The sequence below is a fragment of the Lytechinus variegatus genome, chromosome 4 (genome assembly GCF_018143015.1).
Source record: "Lytechinus variegatus isolate NC3 chromosome 4, Lvar_3.0, whole genome shotgun sequence".
NCBI lineage: Eukaryota > Metazoa > Echinodermata > Echinoidea > Temnopleuroida > Toxopneustidae > Lytechinus > Lytechinus variegatus.
Window position 1 is genome coordinate 23,402,536 of NC_054743.1, and position 14,432 is coordinate 23,416,967.

The 14,432-nt window shown below is 35.1% G+C and overlaps 1 protein-coding gene across 3 annotated transcripts in view; it reads left to right on the forward strand.

Moving 5' to 3' along the window:
• LOC121413653 (palmitoyltransferase ZDHHC18-like) overlaps positions 1-14,432 on the forward strand; it is a 57,488-nt gene that overhangs the window by 8,740 nt on the left and 34,316 nt on the right. For all 3 annotated transcript variants that reach the window (XM_041606567.1, XM_041606565.1, XM_041606566.1), the window contains exons 3-4: positions 269-429; positions 13,183-13,338. In XM_041606567.1, the coding sequence (XP_041462501.1) occupies positions 269-429; positions 13,183-13,338 (317 nt within the window). The remainder of the gene's footprint in view (positions 1-268; positions 430-13,182; positions 13,339-14,432) is intronic.

Genomic DNA, 14,432 nt, shown 5'->3' on the forward strand with positions numbered 1-14,432 from the left:
TGCTAAATGTATGAAGTACATGTATGAAACACTAACAATTAAGGCCCCACAATTATTCCCCCCCCCCCATCCCTTTCCCCACTTTCTATTTGCCTTTCCTTTTCCCATCAATACCCTGTTTTTATGATCAGAATCCTCAATTCACAATTTCACAATGAATATATGCATTTACATGTATCTGTCTTCGAAAAGTAATTAATTTGAAACAGTTTCCATTATGTATTGAATTTTCCCTTTCTCTTCATTTTATTCCCCCATCATGGTGCAGCTCCCCGTACCTCGCCAACAGAGTAACGATAGCCATCCCCTTGATTGCAGCTGTCATGGTGGTCTTCTGCCTAGCTACTCTCTTCAGAACAAGCTTCACAGACCCAGGGATACTACCCAGAGGAACGGCAGCAGAGCTTGCAGACCTAGAAAGACAAATAGGTGAGGGAATATTTATAACTTGGGTCATTAAAAAGGGGTACTCCAGGCTGAAAATAATGAATATGATTTTAATGTACAGACTAAAGTTTGTGTGAGGAAAAATCTTGTTCTAAATATAGATAGATTTCATTCTTTTTGTGTTTCTATCCTGTCTAAAGTTACAAAAATTAATAATGTTTGGAATTTGTAAAAAATAAAAGCGAAAAAAGTAAATTGTTTCATACATATATACACAACAAAAAAAGTAAGTCCCCCCTAAACAAACATCAATAATTTCCGAACCAATGTGAGTTTTTGATATATTTTTACATGAGCGTGTAGGTAATTTTATAAGCTACCCTATGAGTAAATGTTGTGGATGAATCTTACGTCATGCTTCAGTGAGTACCGTCAGAAGGCAAAAATGTCACTTTTCAAAAGTCACAAGCAAAATATCACGACTTTGATTCCATTGTATTGGAACTAATTCCACATTCTCATCATGAAAACTAGTCAGAAGGCTTGGAAAGGGTACTTTCTAAAAGACGATACAACTTTTTAAGCTAAATTTCACGGTTGAATAAACTCAAGTCCAAATTTGCTATAATTGGATTTTTACACATTTTTTTCAAGAAAAAATGCTAGAATATGATGACAGTTATTTTGGGGAAGACTATCTCCAACAATATTCACCGTTTCACGGTTCAATGAACATTTATTGGAAACAAAAAATGCGATTTTCAAATATCGTAGGCAAGTATTGCTTCATTTTTCTAACTGAAAATGATCTTTTCTCAACTTTTTTGTTATGTTCATGACCAATTAACATGCTTCAATGATTCAAAGGTGTCAACTTAAACATTTACGCTTGAATGAACATGTGGAATGTGATTAGCTCTTTTTTACGTTATTGGAAAAACTGCAATTTGTAACTATGGATATCTGTCACACAACTCCTTGCACAGTTCATTTGATTTGATTTTCATGAAAATCCCGATGTTTAATGCATCAGTGAGCACACAATATTCGAAAATTATGCAAATGAGAAGAAAGTTCAAGGCCTTGGCCCCACTCTCTACCGAATCGAATGGTTATTTTGGTGTGTGCACATTTTGGATAGTGTTACTCTGAAGCCATGTGCGAAGTTTCATTAAATAACTGTTGGCAGAAGTAACAAAAACCGTCCATGAAACAAACCCTCATTTCATATTTGTTAAAATTTTGACTTCCTCTCTCATAGACTTGTGTACATTATGGGTGCATATGTTTAAGCATACGTAAACCCCTTATTCAATATGGTGGAACTTTTTTTCAAGACTGTCTTTAGCAATGTCGTTTGGCAGTAATGTTTATCAACCTATGGGCAGAATTCTGTGCAAAAATGAAATCGATTTGCTTGTTTATGGATGAGTGAGCACGCATCAAAGTGGGAAAATTGGTATTTTCAATGACACAGACTCATTTTAAAAGGTAATAAAGTGAATATTGGGGGCAAATTTGGTTTGAAAGGTGTCTTTAATTGCTGTTGTTTTTATCATCCATCATTTCTATCATCAAACACTTTCAGAACTTTAGCCATTTCATGGTTGAGCGAGCACATTCGAAAATTTAGGAATGAATACTCTTTATACTGCAATACATGTAAATGTATTCTTTTCCTAACAATTTCTCAGGATCAGTTGAATGTATGGACAGATCAGTGGTGGATCCAGAATTTTAAATGGGGGAGGGGCCTATAATCGGGGGAGCCATCAACATTTTCAAATTTTAACATGATCTGACAAGCTGTAAAAGATAATACCCCCAAAACCCTATGATGACACGTCACAATACAGGGGCCGCAGAGCAGTTTTTAAAGTGGGGGGGGGGCTGACCATGTCAAAAATCACAATCGTATTACATTTTTGTACTTACTTGTGGAAAAAAGTGGGGGGGGGGGGCTGAAGCCCCCCAGCCCCCCCCCCTCCCGCTTCCGCGGCCCCTGCAATACATCGTGCTCACTCAACCATGAACATACGATATCAAAATTTAGTCTGAAATGGGTTAATGATGGATAGTAAAACAGCATAACACTATAAAGTTCACCTAAAAACAATTTTTGCCCAACTTTGTATTTGCACAATCTGAAAAACGACTCTTGTGACTTTCAAAAATGGTCATTTTTAATTCAATCTTTAATTACTCATGCATGACTCAACCGATCAATCTCATTTTTCCCCTGGAGTTGCTTAATGAGTGTATAAAACCACCCATGAAATATCATATCTCAAAATTATTTGGTTCAAAAGTTACAGCAGTTTGATTTAGGGGGGACTTACTTTTTTTGTTGTGTATATTTTAAAGTAAAGATTGATGTTGAATGGATATACAGATATTAAAAACAAGGTGGCTCCTCGCATGAAATTATTCATTTTTTTATGTAGCATTTTGACTGTTTTTTTTTTTTTCCTTTTATTTGTGTAACATAAAATGATTAAACCGCCATAGGGGAAATATCAACAGCTATTGTAATTGGATTTATTGCAATAAAACTATCAAAACATACAATCGCAAGCAGTCTAAAGACTGAAATATATGACTGTTTACAAATAGAATCATAACAAACAGATGAAGTACCGTAAACATATTAAGTTAATATTCAAATACAATACACAAATTCATACAAACAAAGAAAATAATAGTATCATAAATGTACATTGTGTATGAAATGATAAAATGGAAATGAGACCCAAAGAGAAAAAGGAAAGAGGGGGCTGGGGGGGGGGGGTTGCCAGGCCCCTGAAACTTATGCAAGAGCCCCAAGTCAATCTAAAGAAAACCAAAACCACACACAACTATCCAAAATCTCAGAGGGTCTCACCTGTACTAAAATAAAATACCAATAACAAAAACATAATTACCATAAGCGTAGGTGCCAATAAAGAAGAAAAGGGGAAATGAAAGGTATATGAAAGAGGAGGAGGCTCGAGGAGACTGAGGTACACGTAGTACATGTAGATGAGAAAAGGCAAGCAAGAAATGAGTCAAAAGGCAAGGCGAAACGTGAGAAGAGAAAAAGAGGCAACCTTCTGATTATAAACTCATCATACAATACAAGATATTTAATAATGATTACCAAAGGAAGAGGGGCAAAAAAATTTGCACTGTACAATGTACATGTACATTATGTTACATACATGTAGAGATCAACCGATGTGTTGGCTCAGTTGGTAGAGCGTCCGTCTCACAAGCGGGAGGCCGGGGGTTCAAACCCCAGCCGCGTCAGACCAAAAGACGTTACAAGATGGGAGTTGCTGCTACATGTACCCTGTTTGGCGTTCAACGACTATGGATAGAGCCTCGTCGATCTGGCGCTGCACAGCGGCTGCCGGTCCCAAGATCAATTGGGCAAAGCAAATTTTCGGAGTATTTCATTTCATGTCTATTTCGAACAATGAATAATGGATTTTCTTCATTTTCATCAAGATAGGGACTCCCTAGAAAGGGACTACATGTACATGTAACATTCAAGTAAATTTGCTTTTTCTTTTGTAGAAGATGCCAAAATCATCCAATCCATGTGGCTTTGTCCTTGGATGCTTATATTGGTGTAGATGTACGTATTAAGTTTTTAGGAATAGACTTTAAATGAAAATTCAGTCTTCCATCTTTTTGGAAGGAAATTGAGGGTTGTACGTTCAATTCAATTTCCATTTGAATTATTTTTGATAGAAATATTCATTCTAAATTCATTCCAAAAAGATTTGATATGAATTGATTTAGGGAATGCTTTGGCAATTTTCAAGGGGATTTCCTATGACTGCCTTTTCCACATTTATTCTTTGTTCAAAGGTTAAATGTACATGTAATCATTGTTTATTCATAACGTTGAAATATTCATATTTTTATATATTTTAAATACTCAGCCCTATAATCATTTAGTCAAACAGGCATTAATGTGTAATGAAAATGAATCAAAATGATATTAAGAGTATATGTTATTTTTCAGTGTTTCATAATACTACATGTATTCTACAACATCCCATGTGTATGTAAACAAGGCAATACACATTTTATAATGACATTTCTTTTTCATGATTATCCTCACTATAAAAAAGAAAACATCGTAATGATGTCTACAGCACTCTCATTTCATCTTGGCGGACAGCTACATGTAGTCAATTTGGATGCGTACACACACGCTCCTTATGCCCCTTGGATGTCATTTCATTTTAAGAGTGCCTGAAAATTAATCATCAAGATTAACTTCCTAACTGCCTGGTTCGGCAACAGACTGCTGGCTTTCTACTTCAAAATGTCAAACGGCCGGTCCCTCAGTATCGCACGTAATCACTGGCTATATATAAGCAACGGGCAAAACTTGAAAGGCCAAGTCTTATCATTTCATGTAATTTCATAATGATTTTAAAGATTTAAAGCAAGAATTGTATTTTGTACACTGAAAATTAGATCATAACATGTACATTGTATGTTACAAGTCATGTGCTGTGTAACATCATGGGTTTTGTAGATTGAAGTTTAGGAAAAGATCACCAGTGGTGGCAGCAAGAGGGGGGTATATATTGTAGGCACTTGTCAGCCCCCCCCCCCCCCCCAAGTTGGAACCAGTGACCCGACCCCCTTAATTTTTGTCTCACCTGCGAAGCAAAGTGAGACTATAGGCGCCGCTTTTCCGACGGCGGCGGCGGCGGCGGCGTCAACATCAAATCTTAACCTGAGGTTAAGTTTTTGAAATGATGTCATAACTTAGAAAGTATATGGACCTAGTTAATAAAACTTGGACATAAGGTTAATCAAGTATTACTGAACATCCTCTTAGAGTTTCATGTCACATGACCAAGGTCAAAGGTCATTTAGGGTCAATGAACTTAGACCATGTTGGAGGAATCAACATCGAAATCTTAACCTGAGGTTAAGTTTTTGAAATGTCATCATAACTTAGAAAATATATGGACCTAGTTCATGAAACTTGGACATAAGGTTAATCAAGTATCACTGAACATCCTGCATGAGTTTCACGTCACATGACCAAGGTCAAAGGTCATTTAGGGTCAATGAACTTTGGCCGAATTGGGGATATTTGTTGAATTCCCATCATAACTTTGAAAGTTTATGGATCTGATTCATGAAACTTGGACATAATAGTAATCAAGCATCACTGAAAATTTTGTGCAAGTTTCAGGTCTCATGATTAAGGTCAAAGGTCATTTTGGGTCAATGAACTTTGGCCGAATCGGGGGTATCTGTTGAATTACCATCATAACTTTGAAAGTTTATTGGTCTAGTTCATTAAACTTGGACATTAGAGTAATCAAGTATCACTGAACATTCTGTGCGCGTTTCAGGTCACATGACCAAGGTCAAAGGTCAATGAACTTTGGCCGAATTGGGTGTATCTGTTGAATTACCATCATAACTTTGAAAGTTTATGGATCTGATTCATGAAACTTGTACATAAGAGTAATCAAGTATCACTGAACATCCTGTTCGAGTTTCAGGTCACATGATCAAGGTCAAAGGTCATGTAAGGTCAATGAACTTTGGCCATGTTGGGGTTTTTCGTTGAATAACCATCATATCTCTGTAAGTTTATTTGTCTAGTTCATAAAAAAGGGAAATAAGAGTAACCATGTATCACTGAACATCTTGTGCGAGTTAGAGTAGTATTCAAAGTGAGCACTGCTGCTATATTGAACCGCGTGATGCAGGTGAGACGGCCAGAGGCATTCCACTTGTTGATAAAAGGTCCCCCCCCCTGAAATTCCCGGTGCTGTCACTAAACATTTGATAATGAATTAAATGTACATGTACATGTAGTTCTTAATTACATGTATGTAGGGAAAGTTTGCAAAACAATGTATTTAAAGAATTCTATAATACTACATGTACATGTAGTGTGTAATTTTTCTCTTGTGAGTTTTTTCGTGAGCATGTACATGTGTACACTGCACTTAAAATAAAGGCTTCACACCTTCAAATAGTGAGAAACAATTCCATCAGTGATAAAGTATTGCTGAAAATTAAATATTCTGTAAAGAAAAATATTGCTTGCAATATGGTACCCCTTTTACATGTACAGGGGAGCTCTGTTTTTAAAGGCCAAGTCCACCCCAACAAAAAGTTGATTTGAAAAAAACAGAAAAATCCAGAAAGCATAACACTGAAAATTTCATTAAAATCAGATGTAAAATATGAAAGTTATGACATTTTAAAGTTTCACTTTATTTCTGAAAGTTGAAAACAGTTTACACATCCTGGTCTGTATGCAGGTGAGGTGACCGATGACATCACTCACTCACTACATGTATATCCTTTGTATTTCATTATAGGAAATATAAAATATTCTCATTTTCTCCTCATTGTCATGTGAAAATCAGATTCCTTCTTGAACATGTAAATTACTATTGTCAGTCACGTTGGTCATAAAGGTCAAATCTATATATTGTCTAAAAATGTCTACATGTATATGATTTATATAGACATTTATAAATTCAAATATTAAAAAACAAAAGAAATAGTGAGTGAGATACCTCATTGACTATCTCATTCAAATATCACTGAGTTGTGCATACACCTGTAGAACTCTTTGGTGAAAAATAAGTGAAACTTTATCATAACTTTCACATTTTACATCCGATTTTGATGAAATTTTCAGTGTTACGCTAGTTTAATTTTACTCTGTTTATTCAAATCAACATTTTTCTGGGGTGGACTTGACCTTTAAAGGTTTACATAGTACAATGTCCTTTCAATAACTTTGGACTCTATCTTGCAGACAGGTCCCCTAAACTTTCAGACCACCTCAAAGTTCAAGAATAGCAAGTATTTTCAAATCAGGATATTCATCCTGATCTACATGTACATGTACCTTGATCAGAAAATGCCTGTATTTTTGTCAATTTGAAAGCAAAAATACTTGTAAAATTCCTTTAACTATTAAATTACCCCCTATTATTTGTACATTTTACTGTAGGCCTACTACAAAGTCAAAATTACAAGAAAATTTGAGCATGATCGGTTAAGGGTTCGCATTGAGATGAAAATTTTTTTTTTTTAGGTATTTTTATCAAAATTGCGTTTATAATAATCTTTGGTATCTCAGGTTTCAAAGAACTTAGTTTCATGATGATTGATAATTCCGAAAGTACCGGAATAGACCATTTTATTCACGGGGGTGCTGTTTACCTCTCATCACGGACGGACATTTTTACTTAAATTAGATTCACTCTAGTTTAATGGTTTTTAAAGTTACTTTTATTTGGTTTGGATGTTCTTGCACTCTGAACAGTAATCTATTATCAATTATAAATTAATAGAAAAAAAATATTAGGAAGTAATTTTTTTGGTAGGTGTTAACATTTCCAATTTGAAATTTCCGTCCGTGATGAAAAAAGATGAAAATTTTTTTAATTTTTTATCAGAATGGAAATTAAAAATAAAAAGGTGTAGAGGTATCTCACTAAACACTGTACATCATTTAATTTGAACATAGCTGAGATCCATCCATTTTATCCATATCATAAACTCAATAAAAAATGATCACGGACGGACATTAATTTTATCACGGACGGACAAAGTAAATTCACTCAAATTCAATTCACTAGAGTTTTATTGTTTTCAAAGTACTCTTATTTGGTTTTGATGTTCTTGCACTCTGGACATTAATCTATCATCAAACATAAATTAGGAGAAAAATAATGTATTACAAATACATTTTTCTGGTAGATTTTGAAATTTCCATCCGTGATGAAATTGATGTCCGTCCGTTATCAGTTTTTTATTGAGTTCATGATATGGATAATATGTATGGATTTAGTTTTTTATTCATTATCAGAATAGAAACAAAATGTGTGAAGAAGTATGTCACTAGACAATGTATATCATTTTATTTGAACATAGCTAAAAAAAAATCCATACATTTTATGCATATTGTAAATCAATCAAAAATGATCACGGACGGACATTAATTTCATCATGGATGGACAAGTGAGCAATATAAGCTAATACTTGGGAAAGATCCATACATGCAAATGAGAAACTTTGCTGAGCAGATTACAAATTTAATTTTAGTTTCAATTTTCAATGAGAAATGGCACTGAAAATTATTCAGAACTCAAATGGATGGAAACTTAAACTCTTCACAATTTTGGGGATTGGGGGATTTGGGGCTAAATTGTCAGAAAAAATGGTTAAACATACATGTAATTGGAATGCAGAATTGCAGATAAAGTTGGAAAGCTACATACATGTACATGCCAAAAAAGCAGGAAATAAAAAATGGCAAGAACAAGTCCAAAACTGTAGATTTTATCAATACAAGCTTCCAGAAAGTGATGTAAAACAAGAAGAATGCATAATCTGATAAGCAGAAAAATCTTCAATTTTTCCATGTATAAACCCTATGGATTCTAACAGAACATGCCACAGTCTTTAGGCTTGTGAAAAGTACAAGAATGCTTTTTTTTCAAAGTCCATTTTGGAGCTATTTTTAAGCAAATTGCTTTGTAAACTGAAAATGCATAAAGATTGCACTACATTGTTGAGAATTTTAATAAGCTTTTGATTGTTATATGATTTATCAATTTCATTTGGATTCTGTCAGGGCCTAAATACATAAGGGTTGTTGATGTTATGGGGTGTCTCCACATTAATACGGGCCAAATATGAATTTAAAGAGAGCCTCTGACAAGTGTTGTGATCATACTTGATCCAACAAACAAGCATAAGGATCAGCAACCTGTGAATCTTTTGGATTTAGGTATTAATGGACCCCAAAAACATCTTTGTTCTTGGAAAATTAATGCCCCAAAATGTATTAACATGTATCATCATGATACATGTACATGTATATCATAAAAATACTTGTATCAACATGATCATTGATAAACCAGATGTTGATTGAGTATATGTACTCGTATTCTATAATTTGAAAAGAAGACAATGTGCATTAGGACATTCTTTACATTTGATTTTGACAAGAACTGTGTTTAAAGCAATCGTACGTCTAGATTATACTGTGCATCTGCATAGAATCAAGTTGTAGCAACTTGATTGTGCAACTAATACTGTTTATCATATTAAATAATGTACAAATCATTATAAATAGCATTTGTTCCCCCCAAAAAGTAATAAGAACTTCTTACAAGGTACTTCCAATGTATTTTAATTGTGTCCGCCCGTGATGTCCGTCCGAGATGTCCGTCCGTGATGGAAAATATTTGCAATTCTCTCAGAAGTTTGATATTGATTAAGAAATCAATATGCTGAACATACATGTAGAAGCTAACATACCTGAGTGTAAGTTGCATTAACAATTATTGGTCAATGTTAAGCCGTTTAGATAGAAACATTAAAAACGTACGAAAATTCTGAAAACCACATTTCTATCATGTCCGTCCGTGATATGGCACATTTAGTGGATTCCTATGTTTGTAGGTAACCATGGCAACAAACTTTTTTCATCATTCAGCATACTTTGTCCTAACCTCCTCTATAAGAAACAAAGGAACCTTGTTCATCTTATTCCTAATTTGTTACAAGCCTTTAAAGTTTCCAAAATCTATCAAATGTCCGTCCGTGATGAACCGATCACGCTCATTTGCAGGTTTTTTCCAAGGTTCTAGGTATTCTTGCAGACTGAAATAAAATTATGGGAATTTTCTCAGCAAGCGAGTAGTTGGGAATGAATGCTGTGGTGTTGACTGTTAATGCCCTGAGCGTGTTGCTCAACATTTCATTTTTAATGCAAAATTATTAGGTATTTTTTTAGCCTGAACAAGTTCTTGTAAATTTAACAGATTCTGGTGATCAAGGCAGTCTGAATACACCTATTGAGCATACTGCACAAATTGTACATCAATCTATTCCACAGCCAAATTTAGCATTTCATGCGCTCTGTCTGACACTCATTCAAATCATCATGTCACAATCATGTTTAAAGAACAGTATTAGACTGCATAGCAAATTTCATGGAGATTCTTGAATTGCATGCGAATTGGAGGTCGCTTACCCTGCAATCTTCATTTGGTGGAATCTGATCTGGGCCGAAGCTCTTATGGTTGTTTGCTGAACACACCAATGACACCATGCAGGGTTTCCAAAACTGCCCTGGAAGAGAGTGCAAGGTATGGATCAGTTGTCCTGTTCAGACCAAAAAAAAAAATCACAGTACATACATGTATGGATAATAGGGTCTTCATTTAGCCAGCCAAAATGTCATATGAAATTAGTTTTGCTGGTCAAAAACTATCATCAGATCATTAAAGATTAATTGCGTGCTAATACTGTCCTTTCCGAGCCTCTTCAGTAGAGTCGGGTGTGGATCAGGGGAGGGGGGATCTCTTTGATTTTAGAAACCTCTTTGCCCCCCCCCCCCTCCAAAGCTGCTTTATTCAATTTATTTACCATTATCTTCAATATTTTTTTTTATTTCATACTTCCCTATGATGTAATTGTTTTTTAAATTAGAAACTGCCTTTAATGTCAGGGTGAACTTCTCTTCATAAATAAATTATCAGGAATTCAAATCAATGAAAAGTTCCTGTACATGCAGGTTGCAGGACATTCAGGGGAGCGTTTCATGAAAGGACTTGTCGGACGTTTTATCCGACAAGTCCCATTTTATCCGACAGTTACTATAGTAACAGTGCCACTCAGCCAATCAGAATCAAGGAAAGATGTCAGATCTGACAACTTGTCAGACAAAAATGTTGATGAAACGGTCCCCAGAAATACACCAAAGTTGACATTAAAGCAATTTTGTTGAAAATGCAGAATTTTAAGAAATAATCTGCTATTTGAGAGAACCATTTTTGGAGTTTGAAAAGGATATTGTTCATAGATGTTGGTAGAAAATGCATAGAAAATATCTGATTTTGTCTGTCTCATTTCCTGGATTAGTTTAACCATTTCCACCATAGTTGTATGACATTGAATTTTGAAGTGATTATTAAAACAGATAACAAGGTACATGTAGATTGTAAAATTTATGAAAGGTACATGTACGTGTATTGGGGTTGTGACAAAGGCTTTAATTCTTAAAGGGGAAGTTCACCCTGAAGAAAACTTTCTTGTAAAAATAGGAAAAAAAATAGTAAAAAATATTGGTGAAGGTTTGAGGAAAATCCGTTAAAGAGTAAGAAAGTTATTAGAGTTCAAAGTTTTGGATTTGTGACGTCATAAACGAGCAGCTGTCCCATGTGTTATGTAATATAAAATGCATAAATTTCAAATTTTGTATGGTTCCTGATGACTTAATTTTGTTTTCTTTTCATGATCGGGTGTGAAACGATTTGTCTATTGATATACAAAAGTTACAGTAAAAACCATTTTCAATTTTCTGAGAAAATGACATTTCATTGATTTTTTACCATTCGCTATGTAGGAATGCTGCTCGCATATGACGTCACAAATCAAATAATTGAAATTCTAATAACTTTTTAATTAATTGATGAATTTTCTCAAACCTTCGGCAATATTTTTTATTATTTTTTCTGCTATTTTTACAATAAACTTTTTGTCAGGGTGAACTTCCCCTTTAAAGGTAAAACAATTATTTCATGAGAAAGCTTTTAAATTCAATGTTAAATGCTTCCATATTATCACTTTAGTACATTGAAATAGATTTATCTTTGTGAAATCATGAAATATTATACCCCTTTCATAAACCTATCCTCCAATTAGCCGCCTAAGAGTAATGCGGATAATTCAATAAAAATTGCGTTCATAAACTCCAAAAATAATCCGCACTATTTTTACGAGCGCCCGTCCTGAAAAAAGAGGATAATCGTTTGACAAGTTGGTTTGACCCTGACGAGCTGCGACGTACATGTAATCCCCCCCCCCATAATATACATGTATCTGCCTCTGCTCTGTGTGTGCAACTCCAGTAAACAGGGAAGCAGTGTTGTACATGTAGTTTGATCCCACACTCTTTTTTTAAATTATGTTTAGGGAGTTTGAGGTGGGGGTTAAAACCCTATTAAAAACAAACAACCGCCCCCCCCCCACCTTGATCAGCTGCTGGCGTTGCAGCTGATTTCAGTCACTTGTGTCACTTATCAAAACCAAGTTATATTTCAGTCAATAGGAGATACTTCACATTCATTTAATTCTATGTGCCTGCCAGGTAGGAAGTCAGAGGAACAAATTTGTTTTGGATATCGCCTGCCCCAGATTCAAAGATTGATTTATAAATTGATATTTACCTTTAAGACTCTTTATAAAACTTCTGGTCATTTCCGTTACTCTCGGAGTAATCTTTGCACAGGTGTTTTCAAGCACCTTTTCGAATCCCAGTTTAACTCACTGTAATCATTTGAATGAAATCAAGAAGTTTCTCCCCTGCAGGAGCGAGATTAAAGAAAATCCTTGAAAGGTGGACGTAAAGTCTACATGTACAATCAGAAATATTTGTATCAAAATTTGTTTCCCTCTGTCCTGAATACAGGTAATATGAATTTGTATCAAATGATGAAATGAAATCTTTGAGGTATAATTGTTGCCTGAAGTCAATTTGTTGATAAGTGCTATCGGTGCATCAAAGCAAATTGTTGTTTTGTCTATAGGGGTTGTATTGACTATTGAACTATTATTTTTGTTTGTCTGATTTTGGGGTTGAACTATGAAATTCTTTGTGATATATATATTTTTTACTTTTTCAAGCAAAGTTTGTGATCTGAAAAGCAAAACTTTGCTGTAGTGTTTTTTTTTAAGATGTTAAGTCAGAGAAAGTTTTGACCAGTTTACTTTTGTTTTCTGTTTCTTGTTCTTTAGAACCCCCAAATCCAGATAATCCCCAGTACAGGCCACCACCAAGAACAAGAGAAGTGACAATAAAAGGCCAAACCATCATCCTAAAGTACTGTTTTACATGTAAGATCTTCCGTCCCCCGCGGGTCTCGCATTGTAGCATGTGTGATAACTGTGTTGGTAAGTTTAAGTCCGTTGTTTATACTCATTTCTTTGTTTTCTTTACCTGTCTGTTCTAGCATGATTTTCTTAAGTTCTAACTAGTTGAAACCACTACCTTGACTCTATTATTAAAAAAAAGTGCAAGTTATCAATCAGTGTACATACATGTACATGTACGTCAAATGAAGTAGCATGAGCCTCGTAAAGTTGTGATTCAGTGCACAAACTAGCAAATTATGGTGCAGTCTGCTTTTATAAAGTAGCAAATTTGTACTTATTTGTTGCAAATTTACATTGTCTTTGTGCAATGCATTTGTCATGTTCTGAATGTTTATGATACTGTACATTTACACCTGTGTCAACCTCAATATTGGATTTAATTGAGGTTTGTTGTGATTAGTCATAAAGCTCAAGTCTATCAATGTCATCATTCTTGGCCATGTTCATGGCTGACTGGCCGTGATCATTAGAAGAGGCCCCTTTATGTAATCCACTTTCAGTGTCCACCTGCCACTTTGCAATTCTGTTCATGTATACCCTACCCCCTATAAGATACTTAAAAGTATTACAATATTAACACTAGGGCTGGGACTAAAACCCGGGTACCCGGTCCCGCCCGGAAGCGTCGGGTACCCGGGTAGAAAAATCAATACCCGATACCCGAAAATTGCTCACCAGTATAACGTACATTTGATTTGTATTGCGTAGTGTAAGACATGATTGTAAACTCATCACAAAAGTACACAAGTCTCATTCTGAATCTCACCAATTACCCTCGAAATATCCTTAAATATACTAGTTTTTCAAGTGATGACGATGTGACTGAGATCGTTCAATCGTCGCCATGTTTCTTTTGCAGCGCAGTGACGTCATCCAGCCACTGCGACGCAAGCCAATTTATGAATGAAAATATAGTAAGCATGCGCATTGCAAGCCTCAGCCCCACGCAGTATTCCGTCAAAAAAAGTCTGCAATACTGTGTCACCTCGTACCAAAATCGACCTAGAATTCCACTTTCCTTTATTTCATATGGATTATGAAAGGTATTCTCAGAGGATCTGTTTTCTCACCGATACCACACAAGTAAGCAAAATTTATTACTTCTTGCTTTT